The sequence below is a fragment of the Caloenas nicobarica genome, chromosome 2 (assembly GCF_036013445.1).
Source record: "Caloenas nicobarica isolate bCalNic1 chromosome 2, bCalNic1.hap1, whole genome shotgun sequence".
Lineage (NCBI taxonomy): Eukaryota > Metazoa > Chordata > Aves > Columbiformes > Columbidae > Caloenas > Caloenas nicobarica.
The window spans coordinates 59040798-59059980 of NC_088246.1; the positions used below are offsets into that span (position 1 = coordinate 59040798).

At 42.3% G+C, this 19183-nt stretch overlaps 1 protein-coding gene across 4 annotated transcripts in view; it reads left to right on the forward strand.

Annotated features, from left to right (window-relative positions):
• BLVRA (biliverdin reductase A) overlaps positions 1–8175 on the forward strand; it is a 40315-nt gene extending 32140 nt beyond the window's left edge. For all 4 annotated transcript variants that reach the window (XM_065627335.1, XM_065627334.1, XM_065627333.1 and 1 more), the window contains exon 7: positions 5521–8175. In XM_065627335.1, coding sequence (XP_065483407.1) covers positions 5521–5794 — 274 coding nt within the window. In that variant the 3' untranslated portion in view covers positions 5795–8175. The remainder of the gene's footprint in view (positions 1–5520) is intronic.
• Positions 8176–19183: the final 11008 nt, after the last annotated feature.

Consider the following 19183-nt stretch of genomic DNA (forward strand, 5'->3'; position numbering starts at 1 on the left):
AAAGAGCCACCACCAAACAATGTCTGCTGAAGAGCACAAGGAGGTTGAAAAGCTCTTTTCTGATGTCTGAGTGTAGGAAAGTGCCTATAGCGCATTTTACTATGCCCAAGACTGAAAGACCTTTCTCTTGCACTCTGAAAAATTGTTCAGAAGCAGGATCTTTTTAGTTTAGCATCAGACATTCTAATTGTACATTGAAACCTAACCTTTCTTTAAAGGTTGAAAATATATGACTGTTTGAAAAGGTGATGCACTATTTATAACACTTAGCTTATAGCAGTATAAAGTTTGTGCTAATATGTAGTACTAGCTGGAGATAAGAGAAAATTACACATTTCAAGCAGAGTTGTAATAAACTACTGAAAGGCCAGCCTGCAAAGTTTGCTCTTGACTAATGCCTAATCTGCAGTCCTGAAGTTTCCACAATTTTTCCTGAGTAAGACAACAGCCAGTTTCCCATTTCTTGTCTTTTTGCTTTTGTTGCATGAGTGTGTCAGGCTGAGTGATAATCCGGCAGCCAGGATTGCTTGTCATTTTTTCCAGTCATTGCACTATGATTTTCTTGCAGAAAGCTCTTTTGATGATGCATTTTATAATACTGAGTTTGATCTCCCTTTTATTGTATGATAACAATAGCCTAGTTATCAAATAGTATATTTTTAATGGCCTTGCTATAAAATAGTATATTTTTAAATATTATATGACCATGAAGCAAGTCACCAGTGTTTCATACTGTGGATTGAGTACTCAACTTGGTCCAAAGTCTGGTTTGATCATTCTTGTTTGATCATTCTGGGCCATCCACATGAAGGTCATGTCCTTTCAGATAGTTTGAAGTGACTTACGACGACAGTTTATTGCATGCTATAGATGCAACTTGAGAATTGTCTGACATGAAAAGGTACAGAGAAGTTACCCAAGCTCTATATGTTTCTTAGGAGATAGGAATGGTCATGGAACAATTTGTTCCTTTCCCTTCACTCCTATTTTCCTGTTTTTTCCATATAGTGGACTCTGCCTTTGAGACAGATTATCCCCCTTATAGGCATATGGCAAGAGGCAGATGAGAAGACTAGAGAGAGCAGGAGAAGATAAGACCCCATGGGAAAATATTCTGGCCTGTCTTCACTTGAAATAAATTACTCTTTTTTGTTGCACTTATACTACTAGAACACTTAAAAACCAACCAACCAAACAAACCCCACCAAACATGAATGCTTACTCCTTTAAGAATTTTAGATAAGCCTTCAGTTAAAAAAAGTAATAACCCAAAGGACTAGCTATTTGAGGAATGAATGATCAGGGCTCATTTGATCTGTTAGTTTCACCACGGGTCTAGTTAAGGATTTTATCAACCAGTCCTACAAAGCCCACCGCAGTTTACCATGGGATTAACATCTTGCCTTAGCAGTTTTGCTCTCTCTTTAAATAAAACATCATTTCCAGTTCCTTTTAAAATGCAGTTGTGAGAGAACAGAACTCAGTATACAAGCTCTGTTTACCCTCTTAGCAGGTTGCCAGTAACATGAGTAGCTGTAAAGATCTGTATAGAGTGAGATTTTGAACTAATTCCAGCAGGTGGAACTAGCGGGTGGCTTAAACATTTCCCTGGCTGTCCTGTGTCCTAAGTAGTCCTTAGCTGCCATGTATGATATTCGCTAGATACAGAAGCATTTCTGGATTTCTGGTTTTTTTTCCTACTCTACACCATTAACAGATACCCACTTTTCTTAGCCCACTGCTATTTGTATGGTTCAGGTCAGCGTTTTGTCACCATGAGCTTTTATAATGACCTTGAGGACATTCAGCTTTATGTCTCTGGGGTAATTTACGCCGGCTGGAAAGTTGCATAGCGTTCCTGTATGCTGTTCAGTGGCAGGGCCATATTTCCTGCTGACCTTCCCCTATTGACGTCAGTGGAGTTACAGCAGTAGAGCATTTGGCCCACTCTCCATCAAGTGAAGTTATGGCCCAGCCAGTCATGGTGGTGGGTGTTCCAGCTCTGATTTGCCCAACCTTTATTTTACTGAAGGATGGGAATGGTCTGCATCTTTCCTGAGAGCAATCCCTTCTTTTTCTGAAAGACACTACACTAACCTTGAGAAAGCAGGTTAATTCAGCCTGTTTTCTGCCTTGGAAAATCCAGCAGGTGCAGAGAGCAGCAGCCTGCGTTCTGCTTGTTAAGCAGGGATTTGTGCAAAGGCTACAGTCTGTCTCTGCTGCACAGTCGGCGCTGGCTGCTCATCTGTCTCCGGGTGGATTTTGGAGGGGTGCACGATAACTTCTGGTGCCCAGCTATCTGAGAGATGACCTCTGCCTCTGTTGTGTTTCCAAGACAGTCGAGCTGACAGGCTCTCCATGATAAAAGATTGAGCAACCCAGGAAAAGCCAAACCTCTACTGACAGCACAGCTGGTTTGGGACTGCAGTTCTTGTCCCAAGATTACAGCACTTCGATTCAGGAAATGTCAAAAATGAATTTTTAGTGTGAGCTGGAGAGATAATGATTTGGGCAACATCTCTTTTGACATTTACTAGGCTTGGGGTCTAATTGTCTAATTCACATCCAAGGTAAGGTAGTCCTTTCTGATTGCATAGTAAATAAACAATATTGGCATTTTCAAAGTGTGAAAAGGAAGATGTTTAAAAGAAATCTAAGACATTTTCTGGACACGTCTTCTGGCAATAAATGTTTGAAATTGTTTGTATTGAGATCTAAGCATATAAAGTCTAATAAAAAGCCTTCAAATGGAACATCCAGTTTAAAAAGCATGTAATATATGCTTTCTGCAGGAAGTTGTTGTATAAAATATTAAGCTGAGTAAACCCAGAATTCTTTAAAGTGTGAAACCAGCTTAATTCTTCTGCAGATACAAAGTGTGTTCGCTTCTTTTTGGTTTATTTAACTTGGACAGTCCAACTAGGGCCACTCATTAATTGAAGAAACAGGGAATCTGAAAAGCAGAATGTCTTTTCCACTCTCTGAATAAAATGTAGCTAGGAGAGCTCTACCAATCTAAAATCTGGAAAGACAAAATGACCTTAAAGTCAGAGTGGTTTCTTCACTGCAGATAGTCCTTGTTTTGTAAGAAGTCAGTATAAAAGTGGTTTGTTAGTGTTTGGCTAAACTTTCTTTTTCTTCTTTAACTGTCCAACATATTTAGTGTGGCTTTATTCAGCTACCAAAAATGCTGCATTTCATGCTTCTAAGTAATACTATGAACTAAATAACTAACTACATCCATAGGCAGATAATACTTCGATGTAAATCATTAATGTAAATGGGTAAGTTATTGATTAAAAACCAGAAGTTCTTCATAATTTTCTGCCATAAAATACAAACCTGTTTCTTAAGCTACAAAATTGCATGAATAATGTGCAGACCTGCAGCATACGTATCTTTATAGCAAAAAAAATCGACTAGTTTTAATGTAGAAGTTGTTGTTAATTAAAAATTAACCTGTTTTGGTTACCAATCAAGTAGAACCAACCTTTATTTGGGAAAGTAACTAAAAATCTAATCACAGAAGAGGATAAAAGTGTTAGTAAAATCAACATTTTCCTGCTCGCTGATGTAAATCAGTCATTTTATTCACTTTGATTAAATTCTGCCTGTTCTGCATGATTGTGCTTCTGGTTCAGTGGCTTGCCCAAGCTGGAGGAGAAGACAACATAGGCTTGAGCCTGGTCATTGGTGTGCATCTGCTCTAGATCACCCCTGGGAGGTGACCCTGCATTGACACTGCCTGTTTTGGATCATATCGTGGACTCCCTTCTGTTACATGGTGGAGGTCTTTGCCTATGCCTGCCCAGTGGTTTCTTCATACCTGCCTACCTGAGATAAAGCAGCTTGGAGTAGCAGTGACCTGAACCCTCTGTGGCTGTTCGCTTTCATAAGAGCATAAAACCAGTTCTGTTGAGTCAGGGCAAAACCCAGCTTGCTCAGCAACCTGCCTTTGACTGAGGTCAACAGCCAGCACCTCGGGGAAGGAGGATGAGAACATAGAAAGCACTAAGTGAAATGGCTCTCAAGTACCCTTCTGGCCTGCAGCAACATGTAGTCTTGGGACTTCCTGAAGTCCATTTATTAGTCCTCTGAGGATTTTTTTGATGCGTTTTTGCAGGCTGTGATTTGATTTTTTGTTGTTGGTTGGTTGGTTGGTTTTTTTCCCCTCCAGTTGTTCTATTCTGTTCAGTGAGGTTCACCTGGCCATGCTGAATTTGTAGGTGGTGTGTGTGGTTGTACAGGTGAGCAAAGAATAGTTGATACAATGATATAAATACAGAAATTGGATCCTAAAGCATAAAAGATGAGAGATGCAGAATCATTAAGCTAAGTGCTCTGCAGAATGTGTTCAGGGTAGAGTGACAAGGATTTTCAAGTTCTAATGATATTGAAGATTTAATGGGCAGTACTTGGAGACAGAATTTTTTCTTCCGTGATATTTATGCCCTCATAATTTGTGAATGGCAGAATAAAGTGGGCCATAAAGGACTGTGGAAGGGCCATCAATAACAAAGTAAGAAAAATAATGTGCATCTTCTAAACACAGGCAGTAGTGAGTGCTGATGAATGATCTGTGGGAAGCTAATGGTCTGTTTTAGGCAGTTGACAAAAGAGCAGGAAGGGAGAATCGTGACTGTTGCTGGTGTTCAGGACCATTCCTCAAAGCCTCTGCAAACATTTGCCGTGTTGGGCTAGGGAGTCTGTCCTATGGCTCCTCTTTACTCAGCCAAAGTGGAAAGTTGGGGAGGAAAGTGTGAGGACCTATGAGCTATGCCAGTTAATAGCCAACAGCACCAATGCTCCGCCTGAAGACCGGGGCTATCACGTTGGCATAAGGCGGGACTTTGCTCTGATTAGGAGAGACCTGCCTGAGAGTCTATGTAGCTGAAACAGGCAAAATTGACATCTTCTGGTGTAATCTCTAGGGTCAACTCGATGCTCTCACTGAAGAGAAAGAAAGGCCTTTGAAAAGTTCAGGAAGTACTGATGCTAGTGTCTGCATGGGTGAACTTGCCATCTCTCCAGCTCATCTTAGAGGAGTGGTGTTCAGCTTTCACAGTAGCACCTGGGTCATCATTATGTATCTGGAGGAATGACTAGATGTTGAGGGCCTTGTGAGAATCATGCACAAAACATTTGGCTGTTTAACTGCACTTTTCATCCAAGTCCACAAACAAACAGATTAAACTTTCCACTTCCCTGTGAGATGGCTAGACCTTGCTGTCTTCACTTTGTACATAGGGAAGACAAAGCTAGAGAGAGCTTAGATGACGTGCTGAAAGTCATGGCATGAGGCAGTGGCAGAGTTAAGATTACTACCTGGTGTTCAACTCTGTAACCACAAGACATGTTGGTCAGAACATGTTACCTGAATATGCAATGACTGAAATTTAGAAGTGGTGCATTTATTAGGGCATTTTCTGTAAGTGCTGAGAAAAAAAGAAAGCATAAACCAGAACTGTTGATTCAATTTCTTCATAAATACTCTTCTTTTTCTCTGTTTCTCCACACTAGACCTCTGACTTGGATTGAAGAAAGGGGACCAGGGATGAGACGTGAAAAGAAAATCAACTTCTGTTTCACAAGTGGTTGCCTGGAGGACTTCCCTCAAGCCCCAAGGTCTGCTGTGGGCCTTTTCATGCAGGATCAGAACCTCTTTGCCAAAAAACTGCTGGGCCAGGTATCCAAGGAAGAGCTGGCTGCTGAGAAATGGCGAATTTTGCGGTGTCTTGACCTTGCCGAGGTGATCCAACAGCACTGTGAAGAGCCAGAGGAAATCTGTTCCTGAGACTGCTCTTAGGGAAGGAGGAACGTGGCAGATGGGAAAGCTGTAGGGCTGGAGCTCACTGTTGCCACCAGGCAGTTGCTATTTCTGTTTCATTGCCTTCTTTTTGACTAGTTGTGATTCCTAGCTCTCTGGGTGGGCTGGAGAGCCTGGGCTACACGCCGTGCCTTTTGGTTTGCACCAGTACGAAGCAACGTCACCCTGCTCCAATGCATTGCCTTCCTTCCAGGCAGATAGGAACCTAGCAGCAACAAGCTTTCCTGGGATTAAGTTAGAAATGTCCCTGACAGCAGATCCTGGAGTACTGCAAATACTAGATATGATTTTCCCTCCTGAGGTGTTTCCAACCTCTAGATAAGTCTGAAAACGACATCTGTCTATTTAGTAGTGTTCATGTAGTATTATCTAGAAAGAAGTACTAGCTAGAATGAAGTTCCAGGTGAGATTTTCACCTCATTACTTGATCTGCAGAACCTGTGCCACCACAGTCCTGACCTTTTCTTCCAGATGCCCTGAATTGTTCTGTGTGTTTGCTCTAATTAGTTGCACCTGTTTGTGGGGTTTTTGGTTGGTTGGTTTGGTTTGGTTTTTTTTGCATTGGAAATCATCTACCTTCAAATAGAACCTATATTGGTATCAAACCAGAACAGAAGAAATATCTTGTCTCTTGATAGATGCCTCTTTGAGTCTACTCAATTTCTCTGGTGCCTTGTGCTAACACAGAAATAATTTTCCAGCAGAGATTAGAACAGTACATTGAACTAAGGCATCTCCTGCCTGCTTTCTACTGAATCTAAATATTTTTCTGTACTGGAAGCAGTGTATTATTGTCCTTCATTTGTACTCTGTACCTAAATCAGCATGTGAACAGCTCACTGCTAAAAATAATATACATCCTACCTCTAGGAAAAAAACTACGTAACTCCTGGAAACAGTGGAATTCATTAGAAAACGCAATAAAATTAAAATAGAACTGTAGAAAATGGAGCAATTTGCAAATATAGCCATGTGGTTATGGCAGATGACACTTGTGGGAATGGGTCTTTAGCATTTTACAGTAGTCCCAGGGTCACGTATGAAGACATTACCACTTCCCTGAAGAAGCATTTTAGTTTTAGGAGAAGCCTAAACAGTGCACATAACTATTAACAATTCTTCTGTTTGCCTTTTACTTTCTAATTACAGCATCTGTTGGTGCTATATTAATATAGCAGCAAACTTCAGTCTGTGCAGTTGTTTTTTGAAACGCAGAACCGTAATTTTGTTTCCATGTTATCACTTGGGCAATCTTTTAATAAAGGAGTATCTATGTTGTGAATGTATACATAATTATAGCCAGTCAATATTGATGGAAAAAAGTCTTCCTTTGGGTAAATCATGTTCATTCAGAAGTTGGATACAGTTCAGTTAGCTGGAAACAGGGAAGTAAAGACTGCATATTTTCCCAACTCAGTCAGATTTGAGGGGCAACTGGAGCTTGATATGCGAATTAATTCTGTGTGTGAAATTTGTTTAAATCTACTCTGTCTGTTAAAATTGGTGAAAACTCTCCTGTTGACTTCAATGGATTGAAATCCACGTGAGTTGCCAACAGATTTGTGCAGGCAGATCATGCACTTGTCCACCCGTTCATAGGGACTTCTTTACTGATGTGATGGACCTTACCTGGGTAGATCAGATGATGTGTGAGAGGGGAAAAAGTGGATTTGCGGCAAAATGTGAAAAGTCCATCTGGGTTGGAAATGTAATTAGAATCTAGTGTGTATATCTATCTTTTATGTATGACAGGACATGAGAGGTCCTGTTTCTTGAAAAACTCCTCAGCTGTGAATATGGGGTGAACGCCACTTGTTTACACACTAATTCAAAATGGGTAGCTGGGGAGAGAGGACAAAGGGAAGGGAGATTCACACTCCCCATCTATAGGCATCAAAATTAGCCACCACGTCTCCCCAGGTGTGCTCGGCAGTTGCTGGGAAGAGCAGCATTCCTCTAAGAAATGGAGAATAAATTCACAGGAACTCTGTAGAGCAGCAGCATAACATTGTGCAGTGAATCACCCTCTGGAGAAGCTTGTTTCTATAGAGAGCGCCTGGGGAAATTAGCTGGTTAATTTGAGCTAGGAAAGGCAGATGCCTAGAGCTGGATATGCTGCGCTCTCCTCCACCCCCCTCTCATTCCTCCTAGCTAACCTGCTTGCTTACTGCTGTCTGCCCTGCTCCTGGGAGCCTGCAGTGTTCAAATGGCTTTTCCTTCAGCCCTGTGAATTTGCTGAGGTACCGCGATGGTTTGTATATGAGAGCTACTGGATGTCAAACTTGAAAAGTACATACTGTTTAACCAGATGTTGAACTCGCCAATAAAAATATTGCAGTTCTTAATCATTTCTTTTAGTTCTCGTTGTCCTTCATTAGAAATTTCCATTGGCCGTGCTGCAAGTGTCTCTGTCCCAACAGGTTCTTTTCCCCCCTATTGTCCCTTGAGCCCTGTGAAATTTTGCCAGCGACTACAGGCTCTGATCCTGTCCTAAAGCCCTCAACTGTCTCCCTCCCCTGTTTCAAAGTCTTGAATACAAATGTGGCGGGGTTTGTGACCTTGTCTCAATTAGTGAGCCCTCCCACAAAATTCCTGCTCTTCAGTCCTGTCTGACTGCTGCCCAGGAGTACTGGCAAGCCTTAATCTTGGCTGTACACTTCCAGTTTCCCATTCAACAACTGATGTATTTGAGCAACCTTTTTCGTTCGGTAGAATCTGAAATGGGTATTGAAATGGGTTTTCTTGTGGTTTTAATGAACTGCTTTATCATAGCAGAAATACTATCAGAAGAGTTTTTGAGATAGTATTGGGTATAGCCTGAAACCAGCCAGTTTTAGAGATGCAGAAGTATAAAAGGTTAAGTATAAGGTGTGACACGGCCAGGTTGGTTTATCACATTCTTTGGAGGTTGCTGCTTTTCTACTCTTTCTGCTGGAAATCACCCTGCTCCTGTGCGACACTGTAGGAAGTCCCTTACAGTACACTTTGTTAACTCTGCCTGATGCTATGGAGCTGTTATGAAAAGTGCTGTAATACGAAATGCTGCTACATGAAGAAGGGATGCTCAGTTTGCTGCCACAGGCTGAAGCTTATCTCTGGCAGAGGTGTCTCTGCGGTGGAGTCACTAACTGCAAGATGGTAGCAGAAACCTGGAAGAGGTTGTTTGATCCAGAGGCCTTTTCACAGGCCTGGAGATCAGGGGAATGGAAAATTTCCAAAGAGCAAAGAAGCTAGCTATTGATATTGGGACTTGCAAAGCTGCGTGGGAAGCTTTGGCTGAGAAAGAAAGAAATAAGGTGTATGTGATTTTGGGATCACGTGTTTACCTGAGAGCCTGTTAGTGGGGGGCTGGGAATGGGGTCTAATTTAACTGTGTGATTACTGAGGACTGTTAGGAACAGTATGGGAATATGGGAGGTGGGATGAGGGGAAAGGCAAAGAGGAGCAGGGAATGCTGCAGGAGCTGTTTGAGCTGGCATTATTTATGAGGAGGATGTCATTGGAGTCTCCAGAGCAGATCAAGCAGACAAGGTAGGGGGAAGGCAAGGGGCAGCAGCTGTGTAGATCGAGGCTGTTTTAAAAATGGTCCTAATATGTCAAAAATGGCTGTTTTAAAATGAATAACATGTATGGCATCTCAGTAAAACTGCGGGGCTGAGTTACAGAAAGCACTTCGGGGATTGCAGGTCCTCTAGCAGTCTGCAGAGGGGTCAGGGTTGTAAAGACTGAACTGTGCACATATTTTCAGCTGTCACTCAAGGTGTTTGATTCCTTCAGGTTGGCAGTATGATCTGGAGCCCTGAGCACCCTCCCGGCTGGCTGGTGAGTGACCCACCAAAGGCCTGGGTGTCTGGCTTCATGATGGTGTCTGCAGTGAGACATGCAGACCTGTGTGCTGATGTGCTTCATGCAGTAGTATTTACTGCTCCTCAAGGTACGTGGTATGCTCTGTTCAATGGTAATAAAACGTAATACCAGGGACCCAAGGAACTCCAGCAAAATAATAACTCCAGACTTTTGACAAACGTAGCAAGATACTTGTTTAGCCTTAAATGCTGTAAGCTGGTATCTTTAGAGGCTGAATTAAATGAGGTTACAGGACACTGCTGAGAGACCTGGTAGAGTTTTTGTTCACAGAAGGGATGCAGCAAAGGTATTATCAGCGCAAGCTTCAGCCCTAACCCAGCAGAACAAAGCCTCACAATGGGAAGACGAGAAATGTCCATGGAGTACAATATGGTGCTGTACAAAACATTGGAGCCAGCTCCAGCTGAGCTACCGTGAGGGCCGATTTGCAGTGCAATTTCATCTAGCCAGATGTGCCCCGCTTCTCAGCAGAGCTAGCTGGCCTGGGTGGAGCACAGGGCTAACTTATTGGACATAGCTGCAGCTCAGGCCTAAGTGCCTGTTTGGTTGCCAGCATCAATAGTATCTTTCTCCTGTTTACACTTATCTCTTGAGCAGCAGAGAGAATCCAAACACAGCTTCCAACCTGTAGCTTCTGCTTTCTTGCTGACCCAGCCTGGTTAAAACAGACAGCATTTTTCTTGCACTTAATCAGAAACATAAAGCTCAGGAGGTACGGGGCTGCTGTGTGATGATGCCCACAAAGCTGCTGGAATCATCCCAGTGTTACAGCTAGCAGAGCTCCAGGCTTAATGCTTGTCTTCCAGGTCTTGGCAATAAACACACCTTAGTGGGTCCCAGCTGCATGCAGATAAATACAGAGGGAATCTTCAAAACAATAAGTAAAAAATGCCACCACCAGAAGCTCCAAATAATAGCCTTCTCTAAGACTTCATACTGAGGGCATCCTAGATCACATTTAGTGTGAGCTGACTTTCTGATTTTGCTGCCGCTGTTAATGTCACAACTTGCCTACTAATGTTCCTACCTACCACACCTACTGCATCCTGCCATCCTGCCTGATCTCCAGTGAGTCATCCCTTTTCCCTGATAAAGGCTGATTTACAAAGAACCCAGTAACATGTCTCTAAAACAGCTAGATTACTTCAACGTAGTGAATATCTAATTCACTGAATTAGGGCTTTCTGATGGTTTGTGCATGAGTGTTATTCAAGTAACAGACAAGTGAAAATAATTTTAAGATGCCAGGTTAAATATTAGCAGAAAGTCAAGAAAGAAGCTCAACAGAAGAGTAATAATAATGTCAGGAATAATATCTCTTTGTGAATAATCGGTCACTCAGGATTTCTAAAACGGTCCAGAAAACAATAGAGCGGGGATAGTTCTGTGTAGCAGGAGGCAGTGGGTAAACTATTAGCCCTCTTTTTCTCTTATGTAATTCAAATCTCATCTGTAATTCAAATATAGCTTTAATTCAAACAACCTTTTCCCATTATTTGGGAAGTGGCACACTGGCAGTGTTTGGTTTTTGTATTTGATATATTTGATTTATAGCTGGTGTCCTAGGCTGGGTAGGCAGCAGTATCCTTGTTCTACATGGCTCTTAAGGAGCTGTTTATACATGTGTATGTATCTCTGTCTCTCTCTTGCCTACAGCAGTGGCTCCTCTGCCTTTTTGAAAATATAAAATTCCCTTGTGAAATGACCTCTCTCCTTTATTCTGGTCCTTATTATTTGCAGTATTTGTAGATAATGTGGCTTTGCAAAGTCTCAGTAAGGTTTTAAATGAATCAGGACACCCTTTCTCAGTTTCCTCTGATGTGAGATTTCATGTTATGAATTCCACTGCCAGTGGATTTCACAGAATCACAGAATCACAGAATGTTAGGGATTGGAAGGGACCTCGAAAGATCATCTAGTCCAATCCCCCTGCTGGAGCAGGAACACCCAGATGAGGTTACACAGGAAGGCGTCCAGGCGGGTTTTGAATGTCTGCAGAGAAGGAGACTCCACAACCTCCCTGGGCAGCCTGTTCCAGTGTTCCGTCACCCTCACTGAGAAGAAGTTTCTTCTCAAATTTAAGTGGAAACTCTTGTGTTCCAGCTTGAACCCATTACCCCTTGTCTTACTGTTGGTTGTCACCGAGAAGAGCCTGGCTCCATCCTCGTGACACCCACCCTTTATATATTTATAAACATTGATGAGGTCACCCCTCAGTCTCCTCTTCTCCAATTTGTTATCTTCTCCATTTGTTATCAAGTTCAACAGTTTTAAGACTTTTCTTTCTAGTACTGATGCAAAATACACTTTTATTGTAGAAAAGGCCTGGATGTTGACATTTTCCTACCATTGACTGTACCTGCATTTTAAGATAGCATTTTTGCATATGAGGACTGTTTAAATTCCTAGTCTCATTCACATGGTGATTGTATTTAGACTTTTACTATGCTGAAGTCTATTTGTGTCCAGATTTTGAATGCTATGGAAATTTCTTTAAGACCTGTTAAAATGGGGACTTAAAAATGCTTTTTCTCCCTCTCTGTCTTATTTTGCCCTATGGTAAAAACCAAACAGACCTAAACCACCAATGTCACCATTTCTACCCTGTTCGTCCTGACCTTGTCTGCCAGTCTAGCTTCAGTGAACTCAGGCAGAATGGGCTTAAATGTAGTTTTATCTTGCCTCTCACTGGGCATGCTTTTTGCTTTGCACAGTGCAATCCACCTCAGCCACAAACCTGCTGTGTTGATACATTTGCTCCTCTTGTAATACTGTGTCTTGCTGTTGTACCTTCACTTCTGTGTGCTCATGAGACTATTACTCACATCGGCTTTATTACAGATACCTGTTTTATTACATGACCGTTCAGGTGATGACTGCACACCTCAGAGCACTCCCATGTGCTGTTGGTTCTTAAGGTTTTCTATGTTAAATTTTCAGCTATTAGAGCTTTCTCTACTTCTGCTTTTGAGCTTGATTTTTGTTAGGATCTCATCTTTCAGCCTGTCATCTCAACCTGTCAAGGCACAGTCATCTTATTGTCAGCTGTAGCCAGGTTACACACTCATTAATCATTTTGGAATGTCCTTGATTTCACTCATCAGAGATGCTCTTTGCATGGAGGTGTTTTTTGCTGGAAAATAATGAGGTTTCGTGTAGCTCAAGCGGTGCACCTAGGTGTGTGGGGGTTTTTTTTCTATTCTGCTTCAGTGAACTTGTCACTGCAGACAGGGGGCTCTGCAGGTATCTGTACCTTTTTCCCTGGTGCATATCATTATGTGGGCTACATCTACCAACAGCCATGAGATGATCAGGTCTGTTAATTGCTTATATGCAGTCTGTTTCTCTGCAGTCCTTCCAGTTTAAAAAACCATGGCAGCCAGCATGTTCTTCCAATGCTTCACATGAAAAGCTCTTTTAAGTGTCTTCTAGCATCATGGATTTTGAAGGGAAGGACAGGGTAAAGCAAAAAGTTTTCCTTATTTTTATTGTTTGCAAATCCAGTCACAGGTACTATCCTCTCAGGAATTCAGCCCTGTACATGTCAGAGCTTAGCCATGGTGTTTTAGGGTGCAACTTCTTCAGTCAGGACCACCAAGTGCCCATGGCTTGTCCCTGCCTAGCTGCCTACATGCAACTATGGCCCCTCTCACCGTACCTGTTGATGTTCTCCCAGATGTGCCGTGCTACTACTGTTGCTGTGGCCACTTTTCCAATGCCTCAGGGTGCATCCCTGAGATGATTAGTCGTGAGATTACTGCAGGGGTGGGGAGGGCTGTGAAGGGAGGAACAGGCAGCAGCAATTCTCCACCCAAAATCTGGGCAGCAGCCAGAGGCATGGAGTCTAACATAGAAAGAAGAGGGAGGAGGCTGAGCTGCCACTCTCAGTTGGCACTTCACTCGCACTCCCACACCAAGAAAGAAATAAAGAAAAAAAGAAAAAATCCAGTAAAGGGCATTTTTTTTTTTTGTGGAAAATAAGTCAGAAAACACAGATAATTTTTCTTTCTGGTGTTTCTTTATGAAAGGTTCAGAGCTGCTCAAATTTACTGTTGAAAATAGTTGCAAGAACCCAAACCCCACCAAGTGCATCTCTCTGTAGGTGATGCCTGGATTTCTCATGTGTAAAATGCCCATGGGTAAAAAGTCCCACTGTAATTTGGCTGCTCTGCATTTATAGATTTTCTCCACGCAGAGGCACCTTTTCCTGTACTGAGAAAGGGCCAGTGGCAGAATGGCTTTTAAAACAAGAGAAAACAAAGGAAGAAGAAGGCTCATGAGCTCAAGTTTCCTTGCCAGGCAAACCTACTTCAGACTGGTTACTCATCTTCTCTCAGGAGCTGTTGTCATGTCTAGTTTTATGTTTATTGTCAGGTATTGGGAGGCTTTTTTTGCATTTGAAGTGGGCAAGGGCTTACACACGGGTTGTACCATGGATCCTTCTGTACTAAACATCTATCTACTACATGGTGAGCTGACATTGTGGGGGACTGGGCTCAGGGACCCAGTCCCACAACCCAGGCTCTTGATCTCATCATCATAGAATCATTATAGAACAGTTTGGTTTGGAATGGACCTTTCAATGCCATCTAGTCCAACTCCCCTGCCATGAGCAGGGACATCTTCACCCAGCTCAGGTTGCTCAGAGCCCCGTCCAGCCTGGCCTGGAATGTCTCCAGGGATGGGGCATCTACCGCCTCTCTGGGCAACCTGTTCCAGTATTTTACCACCCTCACTGTAAAAAATTTCTTCCCTATGTCTAGGCTGAATATCCCCTCCTTTACCCTCATTACCCTGATTCCCTTACCAAATATCACAAGGCCCCGAAGTTTCTTTTGATCGCCCTTGGACTATGGGTCGCAGCTTCATTGCCACTCACATGGAAGACTAGTAACAGGTAGTAGTCTGAGGGAGGTACCAGGCTAGGAAGTTTCCTAGTGATGTCCTTAACCCGGGCCCCAGGGAGGCAGCAGACACCCCTAAGGGGAGGGTCTGTCTGGCATATTGGACCCTCTGTTCCCCTCAGAAGAAAGTCACCTACAACTATAACCCTAACGTGTCTTTTTTCCTTGTGGAGATGGTCGTAATATGGCGAGTAGGACTTTGTGATCCTGTCAACACCTCCGATGTAGATGGACCTTCATCCTCCTCATCCATTGACTGGCCTTCCACATCCAGAGCCTCATTCCTGTTGTACAGAGGTACCTGGGAGGGCGAAGTGGGCCACGGGGGATTTCGTATGCCAGCCTGAGTGCGGACTTGCCTCCATTCACTGCTTTCTCTTGAGCTACTGTCTTCAGTCTGGCATATCAGGTTGCCTCGGATCGGGTCATCTCCCTGATGTCTTTCCAGAGGTGGTTTTGAAGGGGGAAAGTGTCCACGAAGGTGGTTATCAGTCACAAAGGCGAACCTGATAGAGGAAGGCTCCCTTTGTACCTTACCTCATATACACCTTCCTCAGGTGTACCTTGCTTTTCTTTTTTGAATTTTAGCGAAGGACCACATTCCTTTTAGCAGCCACACAAGGTGCTCCTCCTTGCCAGCACACAGCACTGTCTGGCTCTGGGAAAGAAGGTGAGATGGAGGAGTGGAACAATGCAGGGCCCAGCACCACCTCTGCTTTCTATTGCTGTGAGTAGGAGTTATGCCTCACCTTGAAAGCAAGGGGAGCAGTGGAAACCCACTCAGGAACAGGGTTTCACCTGGACACCATGCCGTTTTTCTAACTTCTAAGTTCCTATCGGGTGAACTGCAGTTGTGACAGCTCATCCTCTGGCTTTGGAAAGTCTAGAGTGGAGAATTCAGAAGCTTCCCTGTGGGCTGAAGCTCTGGACTCAACATGGGATTGGGCTGGTCACAGTCACTTTCACCTCTGCTTATCACCCTTTGAACAGCAGGATTTGTACCTTCTCTTTCTGAGAGCTCTGCTAAAGCCATCCTCTGAAGGAAGAAGCACTGCCTTGCCAGGCTATGTGAGTTCGGATGGCCATACTGCTGTGGCAGGCAAGTCCTACACTCTAACAACACCTTTGGGTAAGTATCTATTTTTTTGCAAGTAAAATTTAAACTAGAGCTTGATCTGTAGCACCACAAATACTACAAGGCACTGAATGTGAATTTTGTACAGATTCAGGTTGCCAGCCCTGGGACAAAGCCATGACCAGATGTTCCGGAGGGTGAGAAGTTATTACAACACAGGTATATGGGAAAGGATAAGAGAGTGAAAACAAAATCATTCCAATAAAGAAAGGGTAGGGAATTTTTTACGTGTACTTTTAGCCACATCAGTAAAATACTCTACACGGTTGATGTATCCTCTTCATATGTAGCTGAAATGATTTTTTTTTTTGCGTTGATATTCATTTTGCAACAGCTTATAATAAGGTGTCACTCAAAATGCTCTGGTCACTGAGTATGTTTAGACTTGTTTATTAGGCAGAAAACTGCAGTAAATCTTAGTCAGGTAGTTATTACTGGCAGTGTAATGTCTTGCTATCAATGCAGCTCTGATCTTTTGGAAATTCAGGACCCAAACTAAGATATATCAAGAACTCAGACTATCCCATGAACATATTCCACTGATTTTTAATGCATGAAATAATTACAGTTGAATCTGCCTGTCTGCTTTTAGCCATTTATGTCAGGGAACAGATTTGTTTTAAATGATGTCTTGCAGCTATTTTCTTTTTGGCTGTTCAGTTCATTCAGACTAAAGACATAGAAATAGTCTTCACACCTTAAGCCTCATGTAGTAATTCCTATCTGTGCAAAAGAGTACAAAGGGCAAGCACATCAAAATGAACCACATCTCAGCCATTTCTTCAAAGTGCAAATCAACGGAGAGCCTCTTGAGTGGGTACTTGACTATTTGAATTCCACTTAAGACCCTCTCAGGTAAGCTGTACCACTTATCACAGCAAAAGGGAAAAGCAAAGCTGAAGGGACACCTGTTGATTGAAGATGCAACAAAATTGCTCCCAGGAGCATCAAGGAGTGGGAGCTATTCAAGGAAGATATTCAGTGGAAGTGTGCGGATGCAGAAAAAGAATCATGTCATTCATCTGGCTGTGACAAAATAAATGCCTGGTGAATAAAAGCCATCCTGAGCTTGCCTGGGAAAAATTCCCTTTTGTGGCACCAAAACATATTTTTATCCAGACTGGGAGAAAGCAGAATTTCTGACCAATTTCTGTGGACACAGACAGTGAGCTTGAATAGTGATTGAGATCTGTAAAACCCAAAGTAACGCTTTACCGCATTCAGAGCAGAGCTGTTTGTTTTCTTTTTCTCAGACCACTCCAAGTGCACGTTTCACAGGCCAGGTTTTTTTGCCATTCAATGCAGACTCTATGTCTCTGTGAGAAAATATTTAACAAAACAGAAAATATGAAACAATTCCATTTGCAAGATTGAAGGATGCTTTTCCAGGATTGAGCAACACCATGTGAGATTTCAATTTTCTGAGCCAGCTCAATGTTTGTATTTCAGGGATGGAAGACAAAAAATAGTTAAATGAGTTAAATCAGATTTTAATTAAAAAAGAAAAAAAACCCACAAACAAAACAACAACAACAAAAGACCCAAACCAAACCCAAAAAACAAAACCAAAACACGAACAGAAAAAACTTAATAAAAATTTATAACATAAATCTACTTAAAATTGAATTTGAAATTAAAATGCAATGCCTGTAGTTATTATATAAATTAAATAAAATTATGTGATACAATCAGCAAAAAACCCCAGTGCATGTTTACCACTTAAGTTTAAGAAAAAGTTGCTGAGACTGTGGGAAGCTCTTAGCAGAATGACTGGGGCCAGCGTTTTCTGAATTGATAAAATAACTTTCTATAGCCATAACTTCTCAAATACTGCTTTTTTCATTTTATTGTCTTTATTTCAGTGTAGTAGTTCCCTCCAAATAATAACTAAGCAATAACAACAACAAAAAATTGGGCGGAAGTTTAAAAAGCAGAAATACTTGCTTGGTTCTTTGGGCCTGTGCTTACAAACTCGGTGTGGGGGGCTATATGACAGCTTTAAAATCTTCAGGCTCAAACCCCAGATTATACTTCCTTTATAATAAACCAGTTTTAAATACAGCACATTTTAAGAGTAAATTTACTAATTTTCTTCATTGTTCAGTGCATTCAGCATCGTTTTAGATTATTGCCCTTATAAAATAGAATACTCTGCCATCCAAAGCAAATAAATGAAGTATTAATAGCTCAGTAAAGAAAAAATGCCAATTTTTGTAAGATAATAAAATCTTATCAATGGGAATCTGAGTGCATACGCTCTAGGTTATATGAGAAGTGCATCCCTTGTATTATATCTCTTTGAGTAGCAGAAGTTAAGTAAAAGTGAAATGTAAGTTTTGCGCAAAAGTTATTTGTGTTATCCATGGTTAATCACTGATGCAGTTCAATCGTGGTTTCAAAAATAAGTACAAAGTACACATTACTGGATTAAAACCTGCTCTTTGAAATGAGCTGATTTGCCTTACTGACTTAATTCCAAATTTTCAGTTTTAAATCACTTTGATATGAATATGTTGTTATTTTTATACTTGAACTAGCTATATAAAAATATAATCATTTTGTGCTGCGTTGCCGGGTGCTGGCATTGTGACATGGGGGTGGCAGAGCCACACGTGTGCAGCCCCGCCAGCCCCGCCTCCGCCCAGCATCCTATGGAGGAAGCCTTTGGGGTGCTGTCCCCGAGGCAGTCCCTGTGCTCAGGAGGCCCAGGGGCTGTCCCTGCCGTTTGGTGGCCGTGCACTGAGAACAGCTGCTGGGTGGCCCTGATGCCTCCTTTGCCATTCCAATTGTTTGTGCGCTGTTTGTAGGTAGTTGAAGGCTTGCTGTTGAAGGTTCCTGGTTCTAGGTTGGTTGTTTAGGGTTTCTTGTTTCAGACTTGTTTGTTTTAGGTTGGTTGTTTCAGGTTGGTTGGTTGAGGCTGTTTTGGTGTAGGCTGGTCGAGCTTGTATGTTCTGGGCTGGTTTGGGTCTTTTGGTATAGCTTGGCTGAGGCTGGTTGGCTGAGGCTGGTTGGCTGAGGCTGGTTGGTTGGCTGGTTGAGGCTCCTTGTTTACAGATGGTGGGTTTTGGTTGCATTTTTTACACTGGATGAGGTTGTTTGTAGCTTCTTTGTTTCTACCTTGTTTGAAGCTCTTTGTTTTGAACGTTGTTTTACGTTGGTTGCTTTAGCTGGGTTTCTCTGAGTTGTTTGAGGGTGTTTTGTTGAGGCTGCTTGTTTGCAGGTTGTGTGCTTGTAGGCCATTGAAGCTTGGTTGGTTTGGGGCCGTTGAAGTTGGCTTTAGGTTGGTTGGTTTAAGTTGCTTGGTTTAGGTTTGTTGGTTTAGCGTGGTTGGTGGCTTGAGGTTGTTTGGTGTCATTTGAATGTTGATTTCTGTTGTTTGGTTCAGATGTTTTGGTATTGCTTGCTTTGATGAGGCTGGTTGATGTTGTTTTAGGAAGGTTCTTTAGGGTT